Source organism: Parasteatoda tepidariorum, chromosome 11 (genome assembly GCF_982258835.1).
Source record: "Parasteatoda tepidariorum strain Cologne lab strain chromosome 11, Ptep-v5.0, whole genome shotgun sequence".
Classification (NCBI taxonomy): domain Eukaryota; kingdom Metazoa; phylum Arthropoda; class Arachnida; order Araneae; family Theridiidae; genus Parasteatoda; species Parasteatoda tepidariorum.
The window spans coordinates 11,789,297-11,811,159 of NC_141765.1; the positions used below are offsets into that span (position 1 = coordinate 11,789,297).

At 28.1% G+C, this 21,863-nt stretch overlaps 1 protein-coding gene across 1 annotated transcript in view; it reads left to right on the top strand.

Moving 5' to 3' along the window:
* Window positions 1-21,863, top strand: part of LOC122269444 (A-type potassium channel modulatory protein KCNIP1-like) — a 365,764-nt gene that overhangs the window by 265,412 nt on the left and 78,489 nt on the right. The window contains exon 4 of the mRNA XM_071187748.2: window positions 9,713-9,782. Within this exon, the coding sequence (XP_071043849.1) occupies window positions 9,713-9,782 (70 nt within the window). The remainder of the gene's footprint in view (window positions 1-9,712; window positions 9,783-21,863) is intronic.

Consider the following 21,863-nt stretch of genomic DNA (forward strand, 5'->3'; position numbering starts at 1 on the left):
ATAGCACTTGTGAAAGTTTTCGCTGTGAGCATATCGACACTGGCTGGGATACGAACTGGCTTCCCGTCTGTCGTGAGATTGACCGATTAACCATCTCGGCTGCAGTCCTGTGACAAGACGGCTACAAAGAAATAATTAGTTTCATGAGCTGGGTCTTGTTGGCGAGGATAAAGTTTTTTTTGTTAAATCAAATAAGGTGAAAACACAGTTAAAAAAAATTTTCAGAGTTAACAGTTTGAATAGCAGCATTTTGTGGTTATCCAATTATTTTGATTGTATACGGTAAAACAACAATTAAATGAATTATTTCTTAAGAGGTTTTTTTTTATGAAAAATTCCTAACCACTGTAGATTTGAGTTTTTTTTTTTCTTTCCTCTAAGTTACGTCATTTTTCTTTGAAGTTTAATTTTTAAAAGTAAGGAGCTCTAAGCGAATTTTTAAAGTAAGCAGTTTTATAAATATTATGCTCATTTAGGTTCAATTGAAAATACTATGAGTCATTTTTTTTCGAACAAATTTATTCGTTTAATTTATAAAGCTTTATTTTCAAGTAATAAAAAAGGTATATTGTTTTAAATTGCCTGAATTTTTTTAAGACAAATTTCTGAAACTAAGTGAAATTAATAAATTTTTGAAGAGGACGTTAAAAGCTAAAAAATCTGGATTAAATACCCTTTTTCAAACTCAATTTTGCAAACTCTTTTGATATAAATTTGTTTAAAATCCAAACTATATATTTGCTTTGATTAGAAAAAAATAAGTATAATTTTTGTTCTGCAATAATCCTAGCTTAGTATGAATTTGAATAAAAAAATTAACTAATTAACATTAACTACTTGACTTTACTTTAATATTCTTTTTACCATAAACTTTGCTCAAACATAGTTTTCTTAAGTCAAAAAGAAATAAATAATAAAAATTAATGAAAACGACATTTTTAATAAAATTTCTAAAATACAGAAATACTTAAATACCTAATTTTAGGCATATTTTAAACTAATTAAATTGAATCGCTTCTGAATTATAAATAATTACAATTAAATCAAGTATGTATTTTATGAATTTTAACTATTATGAATATAGATAGTGTACGTTATTTCCGTTATCAATATATATGTTTAGAATTTTTACCTAATTGTAAGAAATTAATATATAATCAAAAAGAGAAAACATTATAAAAATTTAATATATCAGCCAGGAAAGCAAGATTGAAGACTTCAAACTCTTTCAATTTTACAACAATGCAAAGTAACTGCAGTTTTTCTGCAGATTCATCAGAAAGTATACTTCTGAAACAATGACTGCATAATTACTTCAAATTTACTGCAGAATGACCACGGATTTAAAGTTTCAGTTTTTTCTAAATTTATGATTTTCAAGTGACCTCACTTAAACTACAGTAATTTTGTAGACAATAGCTAAAATTTTTTCGAAATAAATTACTGAGAAATTACTTCGCATTAGCTGCAAAATAACTGCAGTGTTTCTACAGTTAAGATTGCACTACAGAAAATTTGCAGTTGACTCTAGAAAAACTACGAAATTACTTCAGTTCTGTAGAATAACTACAGTTTATTTTCAGCTGGGATATAGGTATATAAATTCAAATTGAACTATATCTCATAATAAATATTACTTTTAATTTTGCTCCTATTTTTTTACTATTAATCTGTAACTATTGTAAAATTCTAATTTATTTGCATTTTCAAATACTTTAATTAGCATTGTACTGAATTGATTACAATTGAATTTGAAGAAAAGTGGTAAGAACTTTTATGCTAGCAACAAAGGAAAAATAGTTTGTATAATGTGATAAATACTTCATGAAATAAGAAGATAGTATTAATTCTGAATTCCAATTAAATAAAAACTAAAAACAGGATAGAAACAGAAAAATTCAAAATGCTGCTTAATTTTTTTAAATATAATATTTTCCACTTTTTCTTTGAATGATATATTTATATTGAAATACATTGAACATCTGAAGATTCTGATTTGAATGAATGGATGATACAGATGTGAACTTTCATAAATTAAAGACAGTCAATAATAGAAAGCAATTTAAATAACAGCAATTATAGACTGTATGAACAATAATTTCGTAAATATCTTTTATAAAAGAAGTATAGAATGATATGAAATTAATTATCCAGAAATGTTTTGTACCAAAATTATACATCAAAAAAACTAAAACATTCATATAAATTTATTATATTAAAATAAAATGTTAAAACTTTAATATGAAGTCTGAAAAAATTCTAAAACTCTTATCAGATATAATATATTCCCACATGCTTTGACAAAGATTCTAGCAGGGAATCAAATTTTTTTAATATTTCATAATCATCCACATTTGACACTTTCAATTTTAATAAATTTTTTTGACAAATAATTTGAAAGAATAGTATATTTTATTAAAAAACGCTGAAAAAAGCTAATGTGTATATAACACATTCAAAATAAAAGTATTTTCAAAATAAAAACAACAAAGTATATCTACTAACTGAAAAGTAAAACAGCGTCTTCTTCAGAAATACCGCTGTGAACTAAAAGTTGTTTTAATTCTTCTTAATTCAAAATATTAAATGACATATTCTCCAGAAAAAAAAAATTAAACGTAAAATAAAAAGGAAGACATAATCTATTTAGATCACAGAACATAACAATTTTATTTCGATTTATTATCGTTTGCTTTTTAAAATAAAACGATAGAAATTCCAGCCTATATCTCGCACACAATTAAATAATAAATAAATCACTCAAGTTTGAGCTAAAAGCACTCAAATATTGCTTAATAAGTACCACTCAAGTTTGAGTTAATGCAAAGCAAGAATTTCGCTCAAATAAGAATGTATTTCACTCAAGTTGAGTTAAAAAAATTTAACTCTTTTTTGAGTAGGGGAAATAACTCTTTCATTTTAAGAGAGTAGTCATCACCAATTAATTAGTGAATGTTGGTTGGTTCTTTTAAGTCATGATATCTCACGACTTGAAAGAAAATATTAAAAATTTATTACAACAATAATTTTTTTTAAATTGTAATTTACTATTATGCAACTTAATAATAATAATATATGATCTATAATATTCCAGCTAAGAGTCACTAATTAATTAAATTAGTGAATGTTGTACGGTTATCATGAAATATCTGCATCTCATTCTTATTACTTAAAAACCTTAACGTTAATTTTAAGTTAAAGATAATTCAAAGTGTAACGTTTTTGAGTTTCAGCATAAGTGTACATTGTAACCTAAATTGTACCTCATACTATATGTACTAACTATCTAAACTGTTTCGACAACATTATTTTTATTATAAAAGCAGGCTTTGTATTAGAAATAATTTTACTGCTAAATACATTAATGTAAACAATTAATTCTCTCTTTATAATTACATCAAAAGGTTATTAACTTTCATGATTTTTTTTTGGAAATTCTTAATTAACATTCTCATATAACTGTACAATAAAAGCTTATAAGTTTGGAAATATTTTAGAGTATAAAGAGGAAAATTCCAAATTTGAAAAGTCAAAGGAGATAAGGTGATTAAAACTGACTTTTGCTTTAAGATTATTTCCTCATCTTCATAAAACTATATATAGCTTCGAAGGCTCAGATGCTATAACCGGCAAATGCTTTAATGTTTGCCATAAAATGTAATATTTGCTTATTTAATGAGCTTCAAAATCGTTGCTATGAATATTTATATGTTTAGAATATTCTATCAACCTGCAAATTATGTTCGATCACTTCCCAAATCATGTATATTTTCTTCTTTTCAGATTTTAATTCCTTTGATTTTCTTTTTCTAGAACGAAACGGACTTTTCTTTTCGTATATAAAGAGCATTAGAAGACAGTAAAATAATAACAACCCTAAATGTTTTCGTTAAAAATTTAAACTGTTTAGTTAATTTTTAAATTGTTTAGATAATTTTAAATTGTTCAGTTAATTTAAAATTGTTTAGTTGATTTTAAATGGTTTAAATGACACCTAAAGTTATCGTTAACAAATCCAGTTTGTATCGAATAATTAGTAATTTTCTGATAATTGAAATGCTATGTACACAATGCCCACTAAACCCTGCTTTCCCCCTTTAGACTGCCAAGCGACTGCAGCAATATTTATAAAAATTAAGTCCAGGTATAGTAAAGTGGGTATGCGATACAATATAAAACAACTTACTGCTACCCACTAACACGAAAAAAGCACCAAATGGAAGGAAACTCTAATAATAGAAAGATGAAAAGAAGCATCGATTTACTACAAATATACACCTCGAGGTCATTAATGCAAAAAGGTGGAAAAAAAGCGCTTAAAACACGTATTTGTTTGGTTTCAGTTTCCCACTTTACTTAACGTTCTAAAAAAGAATGAAGACCACTAATTTGTACAAGATACCTTTATTCTCGATGTCCAAACATCTCTTAAAGCTTTGTACTGCGATCAAAATAAAAAAAGCGACCACCCTAAATAACTTTTGATCTATACTCGGATCTTCACGTTCTGAGACTCAATCTTAATGGTTTGATAAGGTAACCTCAAATATGTTAATTAATTAGTGCAGACAATATTTTAAATTGCGAAACCAGACACAAAAACGTACTTTCACGGAATAAACATACCTTTTTTCAGCGGATTGATTTCGGATCCCCAAAATATAGGGGGTAGCCACAATCTGGAAAATATGGTCCCCATAGTTGAGTCAGGAGAGCGATCCAAATTTTGGACCCCTTAATTATAATTTTACTTTTTATGTTCCTCCCCATATCCCGAGACCTTTTTTAATAAACTGAAAAAACTTTCTATACAATTATAAAATCCATTTATCCAAAGATAATTCCATTCATAATATTACTTTTAGCATATATTTATTATTTTTTATCATTTTACTTAATAATAGTCGACCTACCTAATAAATAATTAATAAAGTAGTCGAATTATCTAATAAAACCTTTGAATTGTAAGGTATAAAATTTTTACATCATTTTAAAGAATGCTATTTTAAGTGGCAAAATACAAAATTTGAGCGAAATCGGTCAAATAGTTTACGAGAAATCGGATTTGAAATACGCAACATTTTTAAAATTTGATATCTCCTGAACTATTCGACTGATTTAACTAGAATTTTATATTTTTCTATGTAAAAATAACCCTTCAAAATGATGTAAAAAATGACATACCTAAGAATTCAAAATTTGTTCGACTATTATTAAATAAAGTATTAAAAACTAATAAATGCTTAATAAAAGTAATTTCTTTCATGGAATTATCTTTGGCGAAACCAATTCTCTAATTCTGTGCAAAAAGTTTTTAATTCGCTTAATAATTTTTCGAGATATTGTGAAATAAGCAAAAAGTAAAATTAACATTAAAGGGTCCAAACTTTGGACCGCTTTTCTGACCAAACTATAGGGACCATACTTCTCAGATTGCAGCTACCCCCAATAATTTGGAGGTCAGAAATCCGAATCCGTCGAAAAAAACGGCATGTTTATTCAAAGAAAGTAAGTTTTTGTGTCTGATTTCGAAACTTAAAATATCAGCAGCTCTAATTAATTAGCATATTTGAGGTCAACCCCTCGAGATACTAAGATTTAGTCCTAGAACGTGAAAATACGATCATTAGATCACAAATTATTCTATGTGGCTCATTTCTAATTTTGTGCACTACTCATTGGAAATAAATGCATCTTGGAATGGCTCTTAGGGATTGGTTTTTTCCCTAACATGTTTTGTCTCATGATTATAGGTAGATTAGATAGATTTGTCACACATAAGTAGGATTATCACAGAATAGGTAGATTTGTCACAGGATTAGGTATACTTGTTTTAACAGATATTTTTCAGCATGCTCATACGATGTTTACTTTCAAAAATCGATGATGCTTTGATATTTTTGTAAATAATTTTTCACTATCTTCTAATACTTTTGAAAAAAAAATGCTAATACATCACTTTTATGCCAAGTGTCACTACGTTGGCCACTTTACTGTGCTTTCACTGAGGAAAGAATTTGGTCAAAACTACCAGAATATGGTAAAATATATCGTGTTTCTGGACCTATGACAGCACTAAAAAGCACGAAATTTTTTTTCAAAGCTCTTTAAAAATGATTTTGGTGAAATTAGCAACTAAATATTGCTTTAGAATGTCTTATAAATTTTGCAAATGAGGTAAATTTCAGTAATGTTATCATAATATCTTAGAACAGGGCATAAAAACCATTATGTAAATTTACTTTTCAGTGCAGTACTTTTTTACTAAATAAGTGGTAATAAAAGACGTTTAATTTTGAAAACCGGAATAGCTGGTGAAGCGTAGCCGTATGTACAGAAAATTTACCAAATGAATAGTTTAAGTACCGCATATTCTGGTTTTATTAACCAGAATTATTTTTATAAATTATTTTATTCAGAAAATAAAATTACCATACATATGGTCATTTTACAGGAATTTCTTCTTCATGTAGTCATAACTACTTTCACAATTATAGATAAGCAAACATTAGTGGGTACCCTTTATAATTTAAAAACTTAAAGATTGTTCTTGATGCATTAAGGAGAAATAATAAAATTTTCTATAAAAAAAAGTAAGACACAATGAAGATAATAAATCTGTAATTTTGTAAATAGAAACTTAATGTCTCAGATAATTTATAAGTTGCGATAAATGTGTACTCAAGTATAAAATGTATACAAAATAGATATTTTTAATCACAAAAAAAAAACTATAATTAATAGTACTTGCATCTTTTTACGAACATAAATTGTTCAAAAATATTTCATAAATATGGTTACTGAATTTTTCCGATAAAACAAAATAAATTATATGAGTACAAAAAATATTATATAGGGTTCATTAAAACTTATTTAGCAAACACTATTCTAAATAAACATGTCATTAAACCACTCTTAGAAGTGGTTTAATAAAATTAATTAGTGGTTTAATAAAAACGTCATTAAACCACTTTTTTTAATGAAAAATCATTTTTTTTTTAAAATATAAAATATACAAACAGAAACACTGATAGGAATTTTTTATTTGAAAAAAATAAGCAATTTATATCATACAAACTCAATACTATCTATATTGACGTACTTTTATTAAATTTCTCACAGTATTTCACTGCATTCTGACGATATAAAGAAAGGGAATTTTATGTTGAAATCTATCAAGGATTTATTTGACATCGATACTGCTGCCATGAAATTTTTCTCATTTTTGAAGTGAATATTATACGATTCCAGCTTCAAATAGAAAGTCCAAAAAAGATATTTGACTGAAAAAATTCAGGGCACTTGAAAAGTTAGGAAAGAAAAAAATTTCAAGAGGACAAATCAACGCAAATAGAATGAAATTTAAGAACTTCAGATATAAACTTCTGTTTTGTGCTGCTCGGTATGAATTGAATAAATGCAAGAGTTTAAATAAAATAGATGTTGACTTTGGTATTTGATCAAAATGAGATTTAATATTTTCAACAGAGGAATTAATTACTCACAATTATTTGAAACTGAAACTCTGATAAATGCTTAAGAGTATCAGTATTTTTTAAACTCACATGATTATATCTGCAAAAAAGAACACTTTCCAATATTGTATTACTATAACATTATTATTATTCTTAATCTTCTTTCTTTTCTTTTATCCTTTTGGCCTTTATTGTGTTATATATATATATATATATATATATATATATATATATATATATATATATATATATATATATATATATATATATATATATATATATATATATATATCTTTGTTCAGTTAGCGATTGAAAAACTCTATAGCAGAGCAAGGTAAGTCTAGATTCTCAAATATTTGGTGAGAAGAAAAGGATTATGTGTTTTTTTCCTCGTTATTACTACACGTAAGAGGCTGATGTGTTATATTTTCGCCCCGTGTTTGCATAAAGGCCAGTTCTTAAATAGTGGATTTACGGAAGGCTGAATTTTGCTTTATAAGTTCGGGTTTAGACCCTATATAGATATCTGAAGTTAGCATTCTTGCTGGAGGTAAGTCTTGAGTTCACTGAGGGAGAGAAGTTACTAAAGATAAAAAAGTAAAAATTAATTTAGTTTAAAGTTAAAATTTTATCAAAATAAAAAAATTAATAGAAATTCAAATTATCGGTTGAAAAGGTTTTGAGAGATTAATAATGTTAAATATATTTGTCGACTAAAAATTTAATTTTACAAAATTATTTGTTGCATCTATTTGCATCTATTAAAATGTTATGATCTTTTACGTATACGAGTATTTGGTTATTGAGTTAGGAAAAAAATTGTCTATCTGTTTCTAAAACAACATTTTCAATCCTGCTCTTGCCTTTTATTATTAAAATTTGAACTTTTTTCATTTTTAATTAATATTTAACTTTATTTATTAGGTGCATATGTAAATCCCGGTTGCATGGTCACCGCTATTTTTTATTTAACAGTTACAGCAGCCATAAGACAATGTGATTTAAATTTAACCGAAAATGCTTCAAGCTTTGTTACGAGAAAAATAATGGGTCCAATAAAACCAAATAACTTAAAAATTTATTTGGTAAAAAGCAAGCTTTAAAATTTTTAAAGTTTTGCTAAAAATTAAAAAGGCAAGAATATTTAAAAATTAAAGAATTCTTTTTCAAAAGGTGACAGAAAGTTCCAATTAACTTAATGCAAAATAAAGAAATTCACTTCTTGTTGAAATCTTTTAAATCCTTCTTGTTCCACATATTAAATCAAATTTTTTTCACCCTTGTGATTATGTTTAAATTTCATATTTTTAAATCTAAACTTTTAAAATTACAATCAAATTTTTAGAACTAACTTGAAATGTAAAGTCTAATAAAATCTAATGTTTTCATATGTCTGGAAACATAAAAATGAGAGAATTATCTACACAGAAATGTTTTTACCACTAATTGATCATAAATTAAGCTACCGAAAATAATCATATATCTTATAGGTTTGACTACTAAGTGCTATCATACCTCATGTGTTTAGGTCCCGAATTTCCTTGTATTTGATTCAATAATATTTCTTAATAAGGGACAAAAAACTTATTATTTTTCAATAACTCTATACCTACTTTTAGAAGCTTTTCACAGTTATTTACCTTCGGTTATTTACCTTTATTAAGTAAATATTGCATCCTAGATAACTAGAAAAATGAAACAGGCACAGAATGTACCTTACACATGCTTTACTCGAATAATTTTTTCGTATCTTTTTTTTATTTTATCTCCACGTATTCTTTTATTTTCATTTGAGATATAAATTATAGTATTATTTAATGTAATTTGCATAAGTGCGGGATATCACTGATTTAATCACTATAACCATTGTAGTTCAGGCGCGTCTAATTCTTGCACCTATTTATTTTTAAACAAAAATTAAGAGTTTTAATTGTTATACAAACTCTGAGCAAAAAGCTTTAAGAGATTTCATCTAGATTGACATTTTGATTTTCTAATAGTTCAGCTATTATCGTTGACTGAGAAAAGTTAATTATATGTTCTTTAATCAAAATAGTACATCAAACTTTCTTTAGTTTAATTTAGATGAAAGCATTAAAAATGTTCAATTAAAAGTAACTTATTTACTCTTTCTATTTATTTTTTTAGTTTATTTTTTCTTTTCTTTTTAAATTGTCACTACGTAAACAGAGAAATGCTCACCTGTAGACTTGAACTTCGTTTCTTTTGTTTTCTAGGCTTGCCCTACAGGAATAGTAAATGAATCTACTTTTAAAGACGTATACGCACAGTTTTTTCCCCAAGGAGGTATGTAAAATCATTTATTTTTTAATATTTTCAAATCATTCCTACAATAAGTATTTTTCTGGATTTTTGTAAGGTAAGTGTAAGTGTTTTGTAAGGTAGTTTTGTAAGTAACTATGGGCACCTCAAAGTATTTTTATTGTTCTAGTTTTTAATTCAGCAAATAAAAACTTATAAAACTGTCGCTGAATTGTTATTGCTAAGTTGAATTTAAAGCATCAAAATAATGGTAGTAGTAGTAGTGCTTATTTTACGTCGTGCTAGAGGTGCACTATGGGCTATCATCGGCCATGGTCTTGGAAACATGTTCGAAGATGATCCGAAGACGTGGCATCAGTTTTCGTCTTCTGCAGATGGGAGGGCTCCCCTGCTGTCATAACTGGGCGGCCTGCGTACGAAGTTAAACAGTTTACGGTAAGACAGTCAAATAAGGATCATTACCACGCCCCTTCAGTCCATCAAATGTCAATCAAAATGGCCCACTTACTGAAAGCTGCCAGTGATGCTTGACTTCAGTATTCTACAAGGAACTGCATATTTGTGATTATACTTGTGGGACTCACAATGATGGACAGTGTCCTTGTTGAGAACCTATACCCATATTTGACACCCTTGCATTTAATATTGGCACCCTCATAAATCATGCAAACAAAACCTTAAACCAACATACAACTATATTCGAATCATTGCATGATAGGCGTACGAAAATAAAGTTTTTTTTCTTTATTCTAGAGCCACAACACTCTACAAGCAACCAAACCATTAAGTATTACATTATATCATAAAGCGTTTTTATTACGACATATTGCACAATACCAAAACTCTTTTGGGCTGTATGATCACTACAGGGTGATTGGGTTGTGGCAGTTAAGCTATTTTTTTTAATAGTTTTGTTTTATTTATTTATTTAATTTTGTCACGGATAATTGGTCTAGCGCTGGTATCAACATGGTACCACTTCATTGCAGTGACCGTATGGAGACCCCATACAGTATCCACCATAAACGCGATGATACCATAATCCCTTTCATGTTACCCACCATAATCCCTTTATTCTGAAAATAGATGGACAATAATTTAAAATTCTCAACAAGGCTATTAAAAAGATAAAGCCTTAACAAGAAAAAATGTTCAAAGAAAGATCTCTCAAATAAAGAAGACATGCTTAAGTTTCAAATTATTAGAACAATTTTTACAAAATCTAATATTGATTAGTCGCTTTACTTCGTCGTATTGAATTGCTAAAAATAGAATATATTTTTTACTTGATCCTTTACCATTTACACTGCTTTAAACGTATATATTGCCATCTGCATTCAAAATTATGAATGAAGCATTTTTACACCAGTGCCCACATTAGGTGCAGTGCCCATATTTGGGTCACTTACCTCAATAATTTTAAAATCCAACTTCAGTTCTTATAGTTTTTATTAAAAGGGCAAGTTTTATTGAAAGATATAGCTTTTATTGAAAACGTTGGATTCCAATTTTTATTTAATTTGTCTAGTTGCTGAAAGAAAAAACAACCATGCATGCTTATTAAAAATATCTCCAACTCGGACTGTTTACAATATGAAACATTGTTAAATAAGTTGCTAAAACAATAATAAATGAATAATATTGGAAATAAAGTATCAGTAGTACAGCTTATATTCTCCAGAAAAGATGTTAATCCAATCGAAGTCTTCCGAAGTCAATGATTTCTCAAAAATGATAATAATTATATTCAGTTTGAAAACCTATTTTAAAGCAGAGATATCAAAAATTAAGGTTTAAATTTCCATGAAATGTAATTTTACCCTAAAAGGGTGTTGTTCAAAGTCGAACTATTTAAGGCTTTGTAATACAGCTTGCATTCCATAAAAATAAGTAAATAAAAATTTTAAAAGAATAATTAAATCCGAACTTAATTTTAGTCTTTTGAAGCCAATAACTTCCTTAATATAATAACACAATAAATTCAGTTTAAAGCCGTGTTTTAATGTAGAGCCATCAAAAATAGGCACTAGTGGTGAGCTTATCCAAAATGAGCAAATCTATTATTTAAATTCTACTCGAAATATGTTTTTAAAAGGTTTTTCATGCATCAGTGTGGTCTCTTGTTCTTCTCAATATTAGACAGCTGCCGAAATGTTGAATTTTAGTTTAGTTTTTTGTGAAGAGCTTTTAGTTCTTCATTCAGTTCTTCCTCGTAGCGTTTATTCCTTTATATTTCTTAATATTTCTAATCTTTGCGAGCAACACCCAAATGGATATTTCTGTGGAATCAATGTAGTTATTTAAACATATCAAAGGACTGTTCATATTTTATGGTCTTGTTACTTCGTGATTATTATTTATCATCGTATTAGCCACGTTAAGCGCTAAGCGTATTATATACAACACTGTAAGAAAGGGATTCTCAAACTTGAGGAAAAAAATGTCCAAATAGCCCCGAAACAAATAATAGTCGAATTCAAAAACGCAATGTCTTCAAAGTTGAAAGAGCATGGACTCATTTGTGAGCAAAATGCGACAAAGGTGTGGAGAACGAAATGTGTGAGAGAGATGCTCGCTTTTTACCGGAAGGATTTGAACAAACGACCTCCGACAGGTAGTGGAATGATCAAACCACTATACTTGTACACTCTAATTCAAGAAGAGTTAAAAAGCTTTATATAGCACATCACCGTAATAACTCACATACATTCTATTTGCTTGAGAGGCACTTAAGATATAGCGAATTAAGAAAGAAAGGAAATTAAAATTTCCGATCTCCTGACTAAGCTAGTGAATCCATATTTTTCAAATTGCAGCCCTTTGTAGCTTCAAATTTAAAATTTGTAAGTCATGATTTGTCATTTCGGCAGCCACTATATAAAGCTTTCTAACAGTATGGTGAGTACAACTATGGTGTTTAGGTCATCCAACTATCCTTGGTTCGAATCCTGCAGGCAGCCAACGAATTTTTCTCTCACAAATTTTTCCCCTCCACATCACTTTTGTGACCGAATTTTTCTCAAAAATGAGTATAAGCTGTTTCAATTCTGAATGCGTGTGGTTTTCAAATTCGACTATTTATTTATATTTTATAACCGTCGTTGAACAGCCGACCCAATTTTAGATTTACAACTACTAATGTTCAACTCCGCAGCCTTGTAATTCTGTACAAAATCCAGGAGACAAGGGTACTCCTGGGTCAAGGTACTCTTGGGAGAAATTTGCTTTTCGCGGAGGACTTTTTGTTGGAACTAATCAGCATTTGAGTTACATGGACAGGAAAGCCACGAAAACCTCCCACGGTCAGTCTGACGGCAAGGGGACTCCAACCCATGATCCGTCTACCACTGAGGATGTTTTACGTCAAAACTTAAGTCGGTGCGAGCTGGGTACGGAATTCGTATTGACCAGCTATCACTGAGATTCAAACCCGGTTCACCTCATTGGAGGGCTAACGTTTCATCCCCTGAGCGACACGCCTCAAATTTGTCTATCATTTGTAACGGAACTTTTTTGACAATTTTTGCTGAATTTTGAGAAACCCTTTTCTACTGTGAATGTAAAGACTCGGGCTTAGACGCGTACTTGTTAATTCAATTATTGTTCAGCTGAAATAATTTAAAACTTAAACACTGAAACTATTTATTACTATGACTATTTATTACTATTGACTTTTTTTTTTAATATATGCGCACATTTTCATAAAAATAATCGTATGAAAGGTTGAAGTCATAAAATTAAATAGTAGTTTTATAATTTTATTATGAAAACTTTTGCTTTAATTTAATGAATATTTTAAAAAAATTAATTCAATTTAAGATTTTAGTGAACGTACAGAGAGAAACGTTTGATTAAAATTATCTTTTATACAATTGTCTTTCAACAAATGATTATTTTAATTCACACTTATGCATCATATTTTAATAAAAAGTTTGAAATGTGAAAAAATTTGAACAAATTTTTAAATTTATCAAATTCGCCCTCACCATATATTTTTATAATCCTTGTAATAGGTGAGACTAGAAAGTATGCACACTGGTCTCGCAAATTAATATTTAAGCAAGGGAAAAGTGAACACGTTTTCGAAATCTGACAAATCACTGTTGAGGAAGGTGTACAAAACCATGTTTTCTCGTCTTTAGACAATCTGGCGGTGCTCTTAAAAACCATTTTTCTTCTTTTCTCGTGTCAAGAGAGCTTTGATATTTTTTTACGATCACCTTGCTTGATAGTTATTTGTCAGACTTAACGTTTTTTAATCACTTAAATAGTTATTTAAGACCCCGAATGTATGCATCATATTGTGTTCATCTTTGCTAGAGCTTTTATAAATAATTGTTAAGAATTGTGAACACGGAAAAATCCTGTATTCTGAAACTATATTTTTCATATTTACTAAAACATCGCTAAACTCTCCTGTTAAGCTATTTCAAATAATATACGAAGAAAAGAAATTTTGGTAAAATTATCTTACTTGTATGGTAATGACATTTCTGGCAAAAAAATGTATAATTCTGGTCATAAAACTAAAATATACGTATTAAAATCATTCATTTTTTTAAATTTTTTGTTCGTATGATAACGGTTTATCGAAAATTCTGGTTTTCAAAATTATAGTTCTTATTATCATACAATTAGTACAAATACAAAACTGAAAAAATAAATTTGATCGGATAAATTATTTTTAAACGTACTTGAAAGTATCATGATAAAATTGTCCTGTTTTACCACGTTTATTACCAAACAACGTGGCAATAATTCTATACTTCATTGTTAATTTTACCAAAAATCATTACCAAGGAGTTTAAGTAATATTTACTGTGCCCTTTGATGTTCCTATAAGGCAGTAACTTATTCCATTTACCATATTCTGTAAGTTCGGAATGGTTTTTATGCCATGCTTTTATGTATCATGCTAAAATTACCAAATTTTACCGTATTTGCCATGGTAAAAAGTCATATTTTATTGTTAATTTTAACAAAAGTTATTACCAAAGCATTTGGTGTTCCCTCAGAGCCAGAAACATGGCACATCTTAACAAATTTAAATAATTTGGACCATATTTTTTCTCAGTGTAATAAAGATAAATTAAAATCAAGAAGAAATGAAAAAAAATTCAGCAATTTTAAATTTTCAATTTCTTAAAGAAACGTTTAACCTATGTTTATAACAATTATTTAACAATACCTCGTTATCAAAAATCGGTAACAAATATAAAGGAGCACAGACAGAGAAGAAAATTCTTTTCCTACACAAATCTTTCTGTAGATTATTTAAGCGTTGGGAAGATTCGCTCTGGTAATGGTTTGAATTTTTTGATTTTTATCACCGTCAAAAACAGGAACTTTTATCCGAACGTCTTTTCGATAAAATAAGCGTTTTCTTTGCCGTACTTTAGTTTTAATTAAATATTTTTAATTATATGCCATGCAAATGAATTTTACAAAGCTTTTAAAAAATGGGTGCGTAACATAATAGAAGCCTTTTCACGAGCGAGTTGAAAGTTCCTTTTTATTTGTTCGAAGTGTTATTTACAGACGGTTTGCTAATTGTTTTTCGGCTTTTTGTTCAAAACTATATCTGAATATGAAAACTTTTCCAGAATAGAGGAATAGTTAATGATGATGAAGAATTAAAAAATGAATTATTTAAAAATGAATTAAAAAACCAAATTTTTAATTTTATAATAACTGAACTTAACAGTGTATATTAAAAGGGTTGATAAAAATGCTTAGTCTATATTTGAACATACTTTATAGTATTATTACATAGAATTTGTTTCACAAAATAAAATTATTTCCATATTGTATCTGCACAGCGAGACAATGAAAATAAAAAGAAAAATATATCACCCTGGAAAACTTTTGCTCGGAATTTTCCCTCTCAGTGAAATACCATACCTTGTGGCAATGGCATTTCTGATAACAAAAAATATATAATTCTGGTTAATAAAATCAAAATACATGGTATTTAATAAATCATTTATTTGGTAATTTTTCAGTTCATGATAATGGTTTACCGGTAGTTCTGACTATCAAAATTATAGTTCTTATTAACACATATTTAGTAAAAATACAAAAATTAAGTAAATTTGAGATAGTGAATAATTTTTACGCCAAGCTTGGAGGTATCCTGAAAGAATCTTCAAGTTTTACCACATTTACTACTAAACAACATGATAATAATACTATATTTCAATATTACCCTTAGGAAAATTTGCCATAGGTGTGCCATAAAAAAATGCCATAGGAATATCCTATGGCATTTTTTATATGGCATATTTTTGCCATACATGTATGGCAAGATTTTACCATAGGCAAAACCCCATAGCAATATCCTATGGCATTTTTTTTATATGGCATATTTTTGCCATACATGTATGGCAAAATTTTGCCATACGTATATGGCAAAATTTTACCATAGGCAAAACCCCATAGAAATATCCTATGACATTTTTTTATATGGCAAATTTTTGCCATAAAGCTAAGATGTGCCACATTTTATGAAGAAACATTTTTCAATAAGCTATGGTACACCTTTGCCATACAGCTATGGCAACATTTCTCGTTGATATTTTACCATACATCAAAAAATAATTACTTACAAGAATCTTTCGCAATGGATGTTGAAAATGCAAAACTTAATAATTGTAGAATAAATATATATACAGAAAGCTTTTTTTAAAAAATTTCTTTGATAAACTTCCCCTGTTTTACTTGCAGAATCATTTCTGAATGCTGTTCTTATTCAAATAAATTTTGAACTGTTAGTACTAACCATTAGAAAATGGGTCCGGTGGTCGGAGTGAGTGGGAAAAATATTGGTTATGTTGATTAGGAACAAAATATATTGAGTACAATCAACCAATATTTGTTAAAGCTGTAAAAAACAAGAAAATAGAAAGTGGGTCTGGAAGTCGGAGCGAGTATAAAAAACGTTAATTTGATTGATTGGTATCATAATTAGTTAGATAAGCGTCAGATATTAGAGGAACCTAAAAGAAAGCGAAGTGAAATAATGCTCCGATGGACGGAGCGAGTATGAAAATTTTTTAAATATTTGATATGTGATACTAAGCTAACTCAGAAAATTTATGTTGAGTTGTGTTAAGCACAGTTAGAAAAGAGAGCGCAATATAGAAACATAAGTAAATACAAAACATGTTTAAGACACGATTAAAATTGGAAAAATTAATAATTACTATTGACAAATTGACACTTGGTCAGGGATAGTAAATAAAAATTAATTGGATATGGGAAATCGCTATAACGAAAAAGTTGTACACTTAAGGAAAGGTTAAATTGTTAAAAGCATTTTTGTTAACAGCAGCAGATGATATGGCCAGGGACTGTCCCATTGATGATATTGAAGCAAAATAATTGTCAACCAGTAATCCAGCAAATCTAGTTAAGTGATGACCCTAAGCTATGTATAAATATGTAACAGAACATTGTACAAGTATATGTGGATACTTTAGAAATATTAGTTGTAAGATAGTAAAACGCAGAGGCATGATAAAGAACAATTTAATAGCAAGCAAAAATTAAACGCAAAATAAAAATATAAAGCCCTAACATATGTAAGATAATGTAAAAATGCATTGCAAGAATCTAAGTGGAATTAAAATCAAAAACTAATGAGACTGTAAATACTGACTTTGATATTGATATATGAGATACCGATAATAAGAGTACCAGACAGCCGGAAATTAAAAACTTAATAAATTCAGGTAGATAATCGCATAAGCGTTTGCAACAAAATGTTTTTGACCAAGAATGAGATCGAAAAAATATTAAAATAAGTAGCCAAAGTTACCGAAAGATTCCACTTGTAGTGGATGACACGTTAATATGGCGGTCTGATACTCTAAGCCTAAATCAATGGAACATCGGATTTCAAACACTCAAAAATGGAAAATTTGGCCACCCGGAGGCCGGAAAAGACTCACCAGGAATGCCTTGTGGGATTGCATGTTGAATTTAATTAACTTCGGGGTGAAAAAATGGATATTTCTTTCTCTTAGAAGATGTTTTTGAGGACTCCATAGGAGTTGTTGTTTCGTTGGTGGGGATCTAGATCAGCTTTTCCCTATGGTATACTGCCATACAAATCTTTATGGTTACCATTGGCCTATGGTTTACTGCCATACAAATTTTTATGGTTGCCATAGGAGAATGGTGACGTGCCATATAAATGCCATACAGGCCTCTATGGTTACCATTGGCCTATGGTATCGTGCCATACGAATCTCTATGGTAACCATAGGTGTATGGTATCTGCCATACAAATTTCTATGGTAGCCATAGGCTGCCATAGATTACCATAGGCTTCTCTATGGCAAATTTTCCTAAGGGTAATTTTACCAAAAGTCATTACCAAAGCTCTTCGGTAAAAATTACAGTTCTTTTTGGTGTTTCTATAAACCACAAGCGTCATAAATTTTACCATATGCTGTAAATTTAGAACATAGTTTTTTCTCATTAGGGAAAAAATTATGATTCATAAATTTTGAAGCGAAACATAACTCAAACTTTTCACATGCGAGCTAAAAGTTTTCTTGTCCTTTCTTAGCAATTTTATAAACTGTTCTATTGATCAATCTATTTTTAGTGTATTTTTATATTCTTTTTGTTGTTGCATTTTGTTTTGAGTAGGCAATTTAGTTTTCTTTTTTCTTCTTCTCTCTTTTAAAATTAATTTACAACTACGCTTCGATTTCCTTTATATGAGGTATTGCAAAAAGTAATTTTTATCTTATAATAATTATTTTTTTACTTCGAAATGCATCATTCCGTTGTGGAATGCATCCTGAAGAGAACCCCTAAATTTATTCCAACTAGTTTACATATATATATATATATATATATATATATATATATATATATATATATATATATATATATATATATATATATATATATATATATATATATATATATACAATTAAGAATTATGTTATTTAGTCTTTCAGAAGACTTTAAAAGACGTGCAGTTATTTCTCTCTTTTAATCACCGGTTTCAGCATAAATAATGAAAATATTTCTTTAATACTAGCTTCCTAGCTAGAGTGTACAAATTAAATCAATTTAATTTCTATAAGAAGTGTATAGAAAGACATGCTTAATATTTTCAAAAAATAGTTTGGTTTCTTGTCAGTGTTTTCATTAAATCTAATAGAGAAACGAAGCTATTGTAATTTCAGTTTGTTCACTATTTTTCACGATGTTCTGCTATATTACTTGAATAATACTTCTCATCATAGATTTTTATTTCCTCTTATTAGCCTGGTTAATATATACATAAGCATTAAAAATTTATCTATTGGTGTTAAAAACGTATGATTTTAAATAAAACAAACATTAATTATGTGTTTAATATGTGTATTTTACTAATGAGATAAATACACCTCTATAGCTAGAAAAAAAATATGTAACTTTTAACCAAATAAATTTTCAAGTTAATTCTTAGTAAGCTGCGCTTTTGATTACAAACTTCTATTCATCTAATTTCATTCATTTCAATATTAATTTACTATGGTTGATTACAGATAACCCTGTATAGTAAAAGATTGTTTTAATGAATTTTATATGTCTAATATCAAATATATTTATTACTGATTGTAGCATTCTAGAAGGAACATTAAACATTGACCATTGTAGGTGGAACTCCATTACTCTTATGTTAGAAAAAAAGTCGTAAATGTGATTAGAAATTCGTTGTTAGAAATTTCTTGAAAAATATGGTTAAATAATAATTTATTTAATTGTTATTTTACCATATTCAAACAAAAACAGTCATAATTAAGATAGTAATCAAATTGTTAACTGTGAGAAAAACCGTTTATTAACTGCATCACCTAATACGGTTATACAACCAGAATTTTATTGCACAAACTAGACCCACTTAGTGAAGCCCCTTAATTCCTTACAGAGGGGTACATATTACAGCCGAGAGGGCTAATCTGTAAAGCTCATGACCGACTGAACGGAGTCCTAACGTTGAGTGCAGTGTTCTGCACTCTGCAATTTGGAATCCTGGACTGATAGAATACGATACTTTCATTCACGCGTACACCATAAGCTGCTTAACACAAAAGAGTGTAGTACTTCCCCTCTCTTACGACAAGTGAAATAACCAGATAAACTATTTACCCCTTATTCTACGGTTCATTTGATAAAACCTAACGAAATATAGCTCCCAGGTCCAGTGAAAAAAAAAAATTTTATGGCTTTGATTTCATGCTAGTTGTAAATGGTTAAATGACCGTATAGTTTTGTGCTCATGGTTCTTTTTAACCATACTTGTTGTAAATGGCTTCAAAACCGTAAAGGTGAAAAAGGTTCTTTACCGTAAACATTACGGCTAATTGGATGAACAGACTACTGCTGGTTATTTTACTGTAATTTTAGAATGAAAATTCTAATAGTATACCAACATAGGTTTCTTCTATACTTTGAAAACTAGTAATTTGGGACAATAAGAACAGTCGTAAAATTTATCACTTTGTACTTATTATTATTCATTATTCATTTATTAAAAAACAAAAAGTATCTAAATGAGTAATTAACAATTATTTCAGGAACAAATCTATGAAAACAATTTTAGGTAATGTAGGTAATAAATAATGACGAACTCTAGCAAAACGTAAAAATTAGCCACAACATTGAGCATTGAAAATATTATTTCAAACATTTTTAATCAAACATTGTTGACACCTTTTGAGCAAAAGAAAGTAAAAATATATTTTTTATAAGCTTAAAAGAAAGGAAAATAATTTTTAAGGCATCGGGAAATAAAACTAAGTTACCTTTTCATTCAAGCTATGTAAACGTTAACAAATTTTGATTAAATATCTAGACTTACAAAAAGAACAGATGAATTCAGAAAAAAAATCTAACTTAGAGAAAATAAAATTTAATAACCAGCTAAGTCAATCAAAATTAATTAACTAATTAAAATGATTGTTCAGTCATCCTAGACTTGATTTTTTCTTCTTTTTACCTTTTGGAGAAACTTTTTAATCTTCATAATTTGCAATAAGAAAAAATAAGAAAAACTTATTAATAAAGAGTATATTACTTAATCACTGAAAACTTTAAAACATCATACTATCTTATTAAAATCTAAGTCAACGTATTTTAAGATTTTGCTATGTTTAAAAGGTTTAATTCTAAGTTAAATAAACTCAACCATATGATCTTTTTTTGAAAAGAAATCCAACTCTTTTTAAATAAAATGGGCAGATTTATCACATAATTATCTAATCATCTGAACTAAAGGTATTAAATTCCTTATCTTCGCATTGCTTTCATTCTTTCAAAAGAAAAACTTTTCCAAATGTAAGAAAAGAAATTTTACTTCTAGCTCTGAATATAATTCTTTCTCCATTATATGAAGTCTTCTAAAAGGGTGTTTACAAAGTTACGGAACCATAAGCTTTCACTTTTATTTCTTTTCCTCCTCCTTGTATTGAATTAGCTTTTTACTTTTTCTGAAAACGGCCTATTTTATTGCAAATTTTGTCCATTTCTTTTTTTAGCTTTTCTACTAGAAATTTAATCTGGCTATGAGACTTTTTGGTTCTAAAATGAGGCAAGCAATCAGAAAAAAGCTTGTATAATTTCAAATGTTATTTATTGAAATTACCATGGAAACTTTGTTAGAAACTTTTTATCACAAAATTCAACAGAACATAGCATGTATTCAACAATTTATGCTACCATCGTCTCCACAAATTTGTAAGCAGCTTCATGTTTTTTTTTAATATAACATCTTTGGCTAGTTATAAGATATATTTTCCACATATATTTATTTATGTATATATATATATATATATATATATATATATATATATATATATATATATATATATATATATATATATATATATATATATATATATATATATATATATATATAATCTTTTGTTAACTATACTAGATGCCGAATAATTTTTAGTTACGATAAAAAATTTTATTCTTAAGGACAAAATTTAATTCTGTTCACTAAAACAATATGTTCTCCAGAGAGTCATAGGTAGGCAAATTCTTTTATAATCATCATACATTTTTAACAAATTATCTCTAACCTCTTTTTTTTCAAAT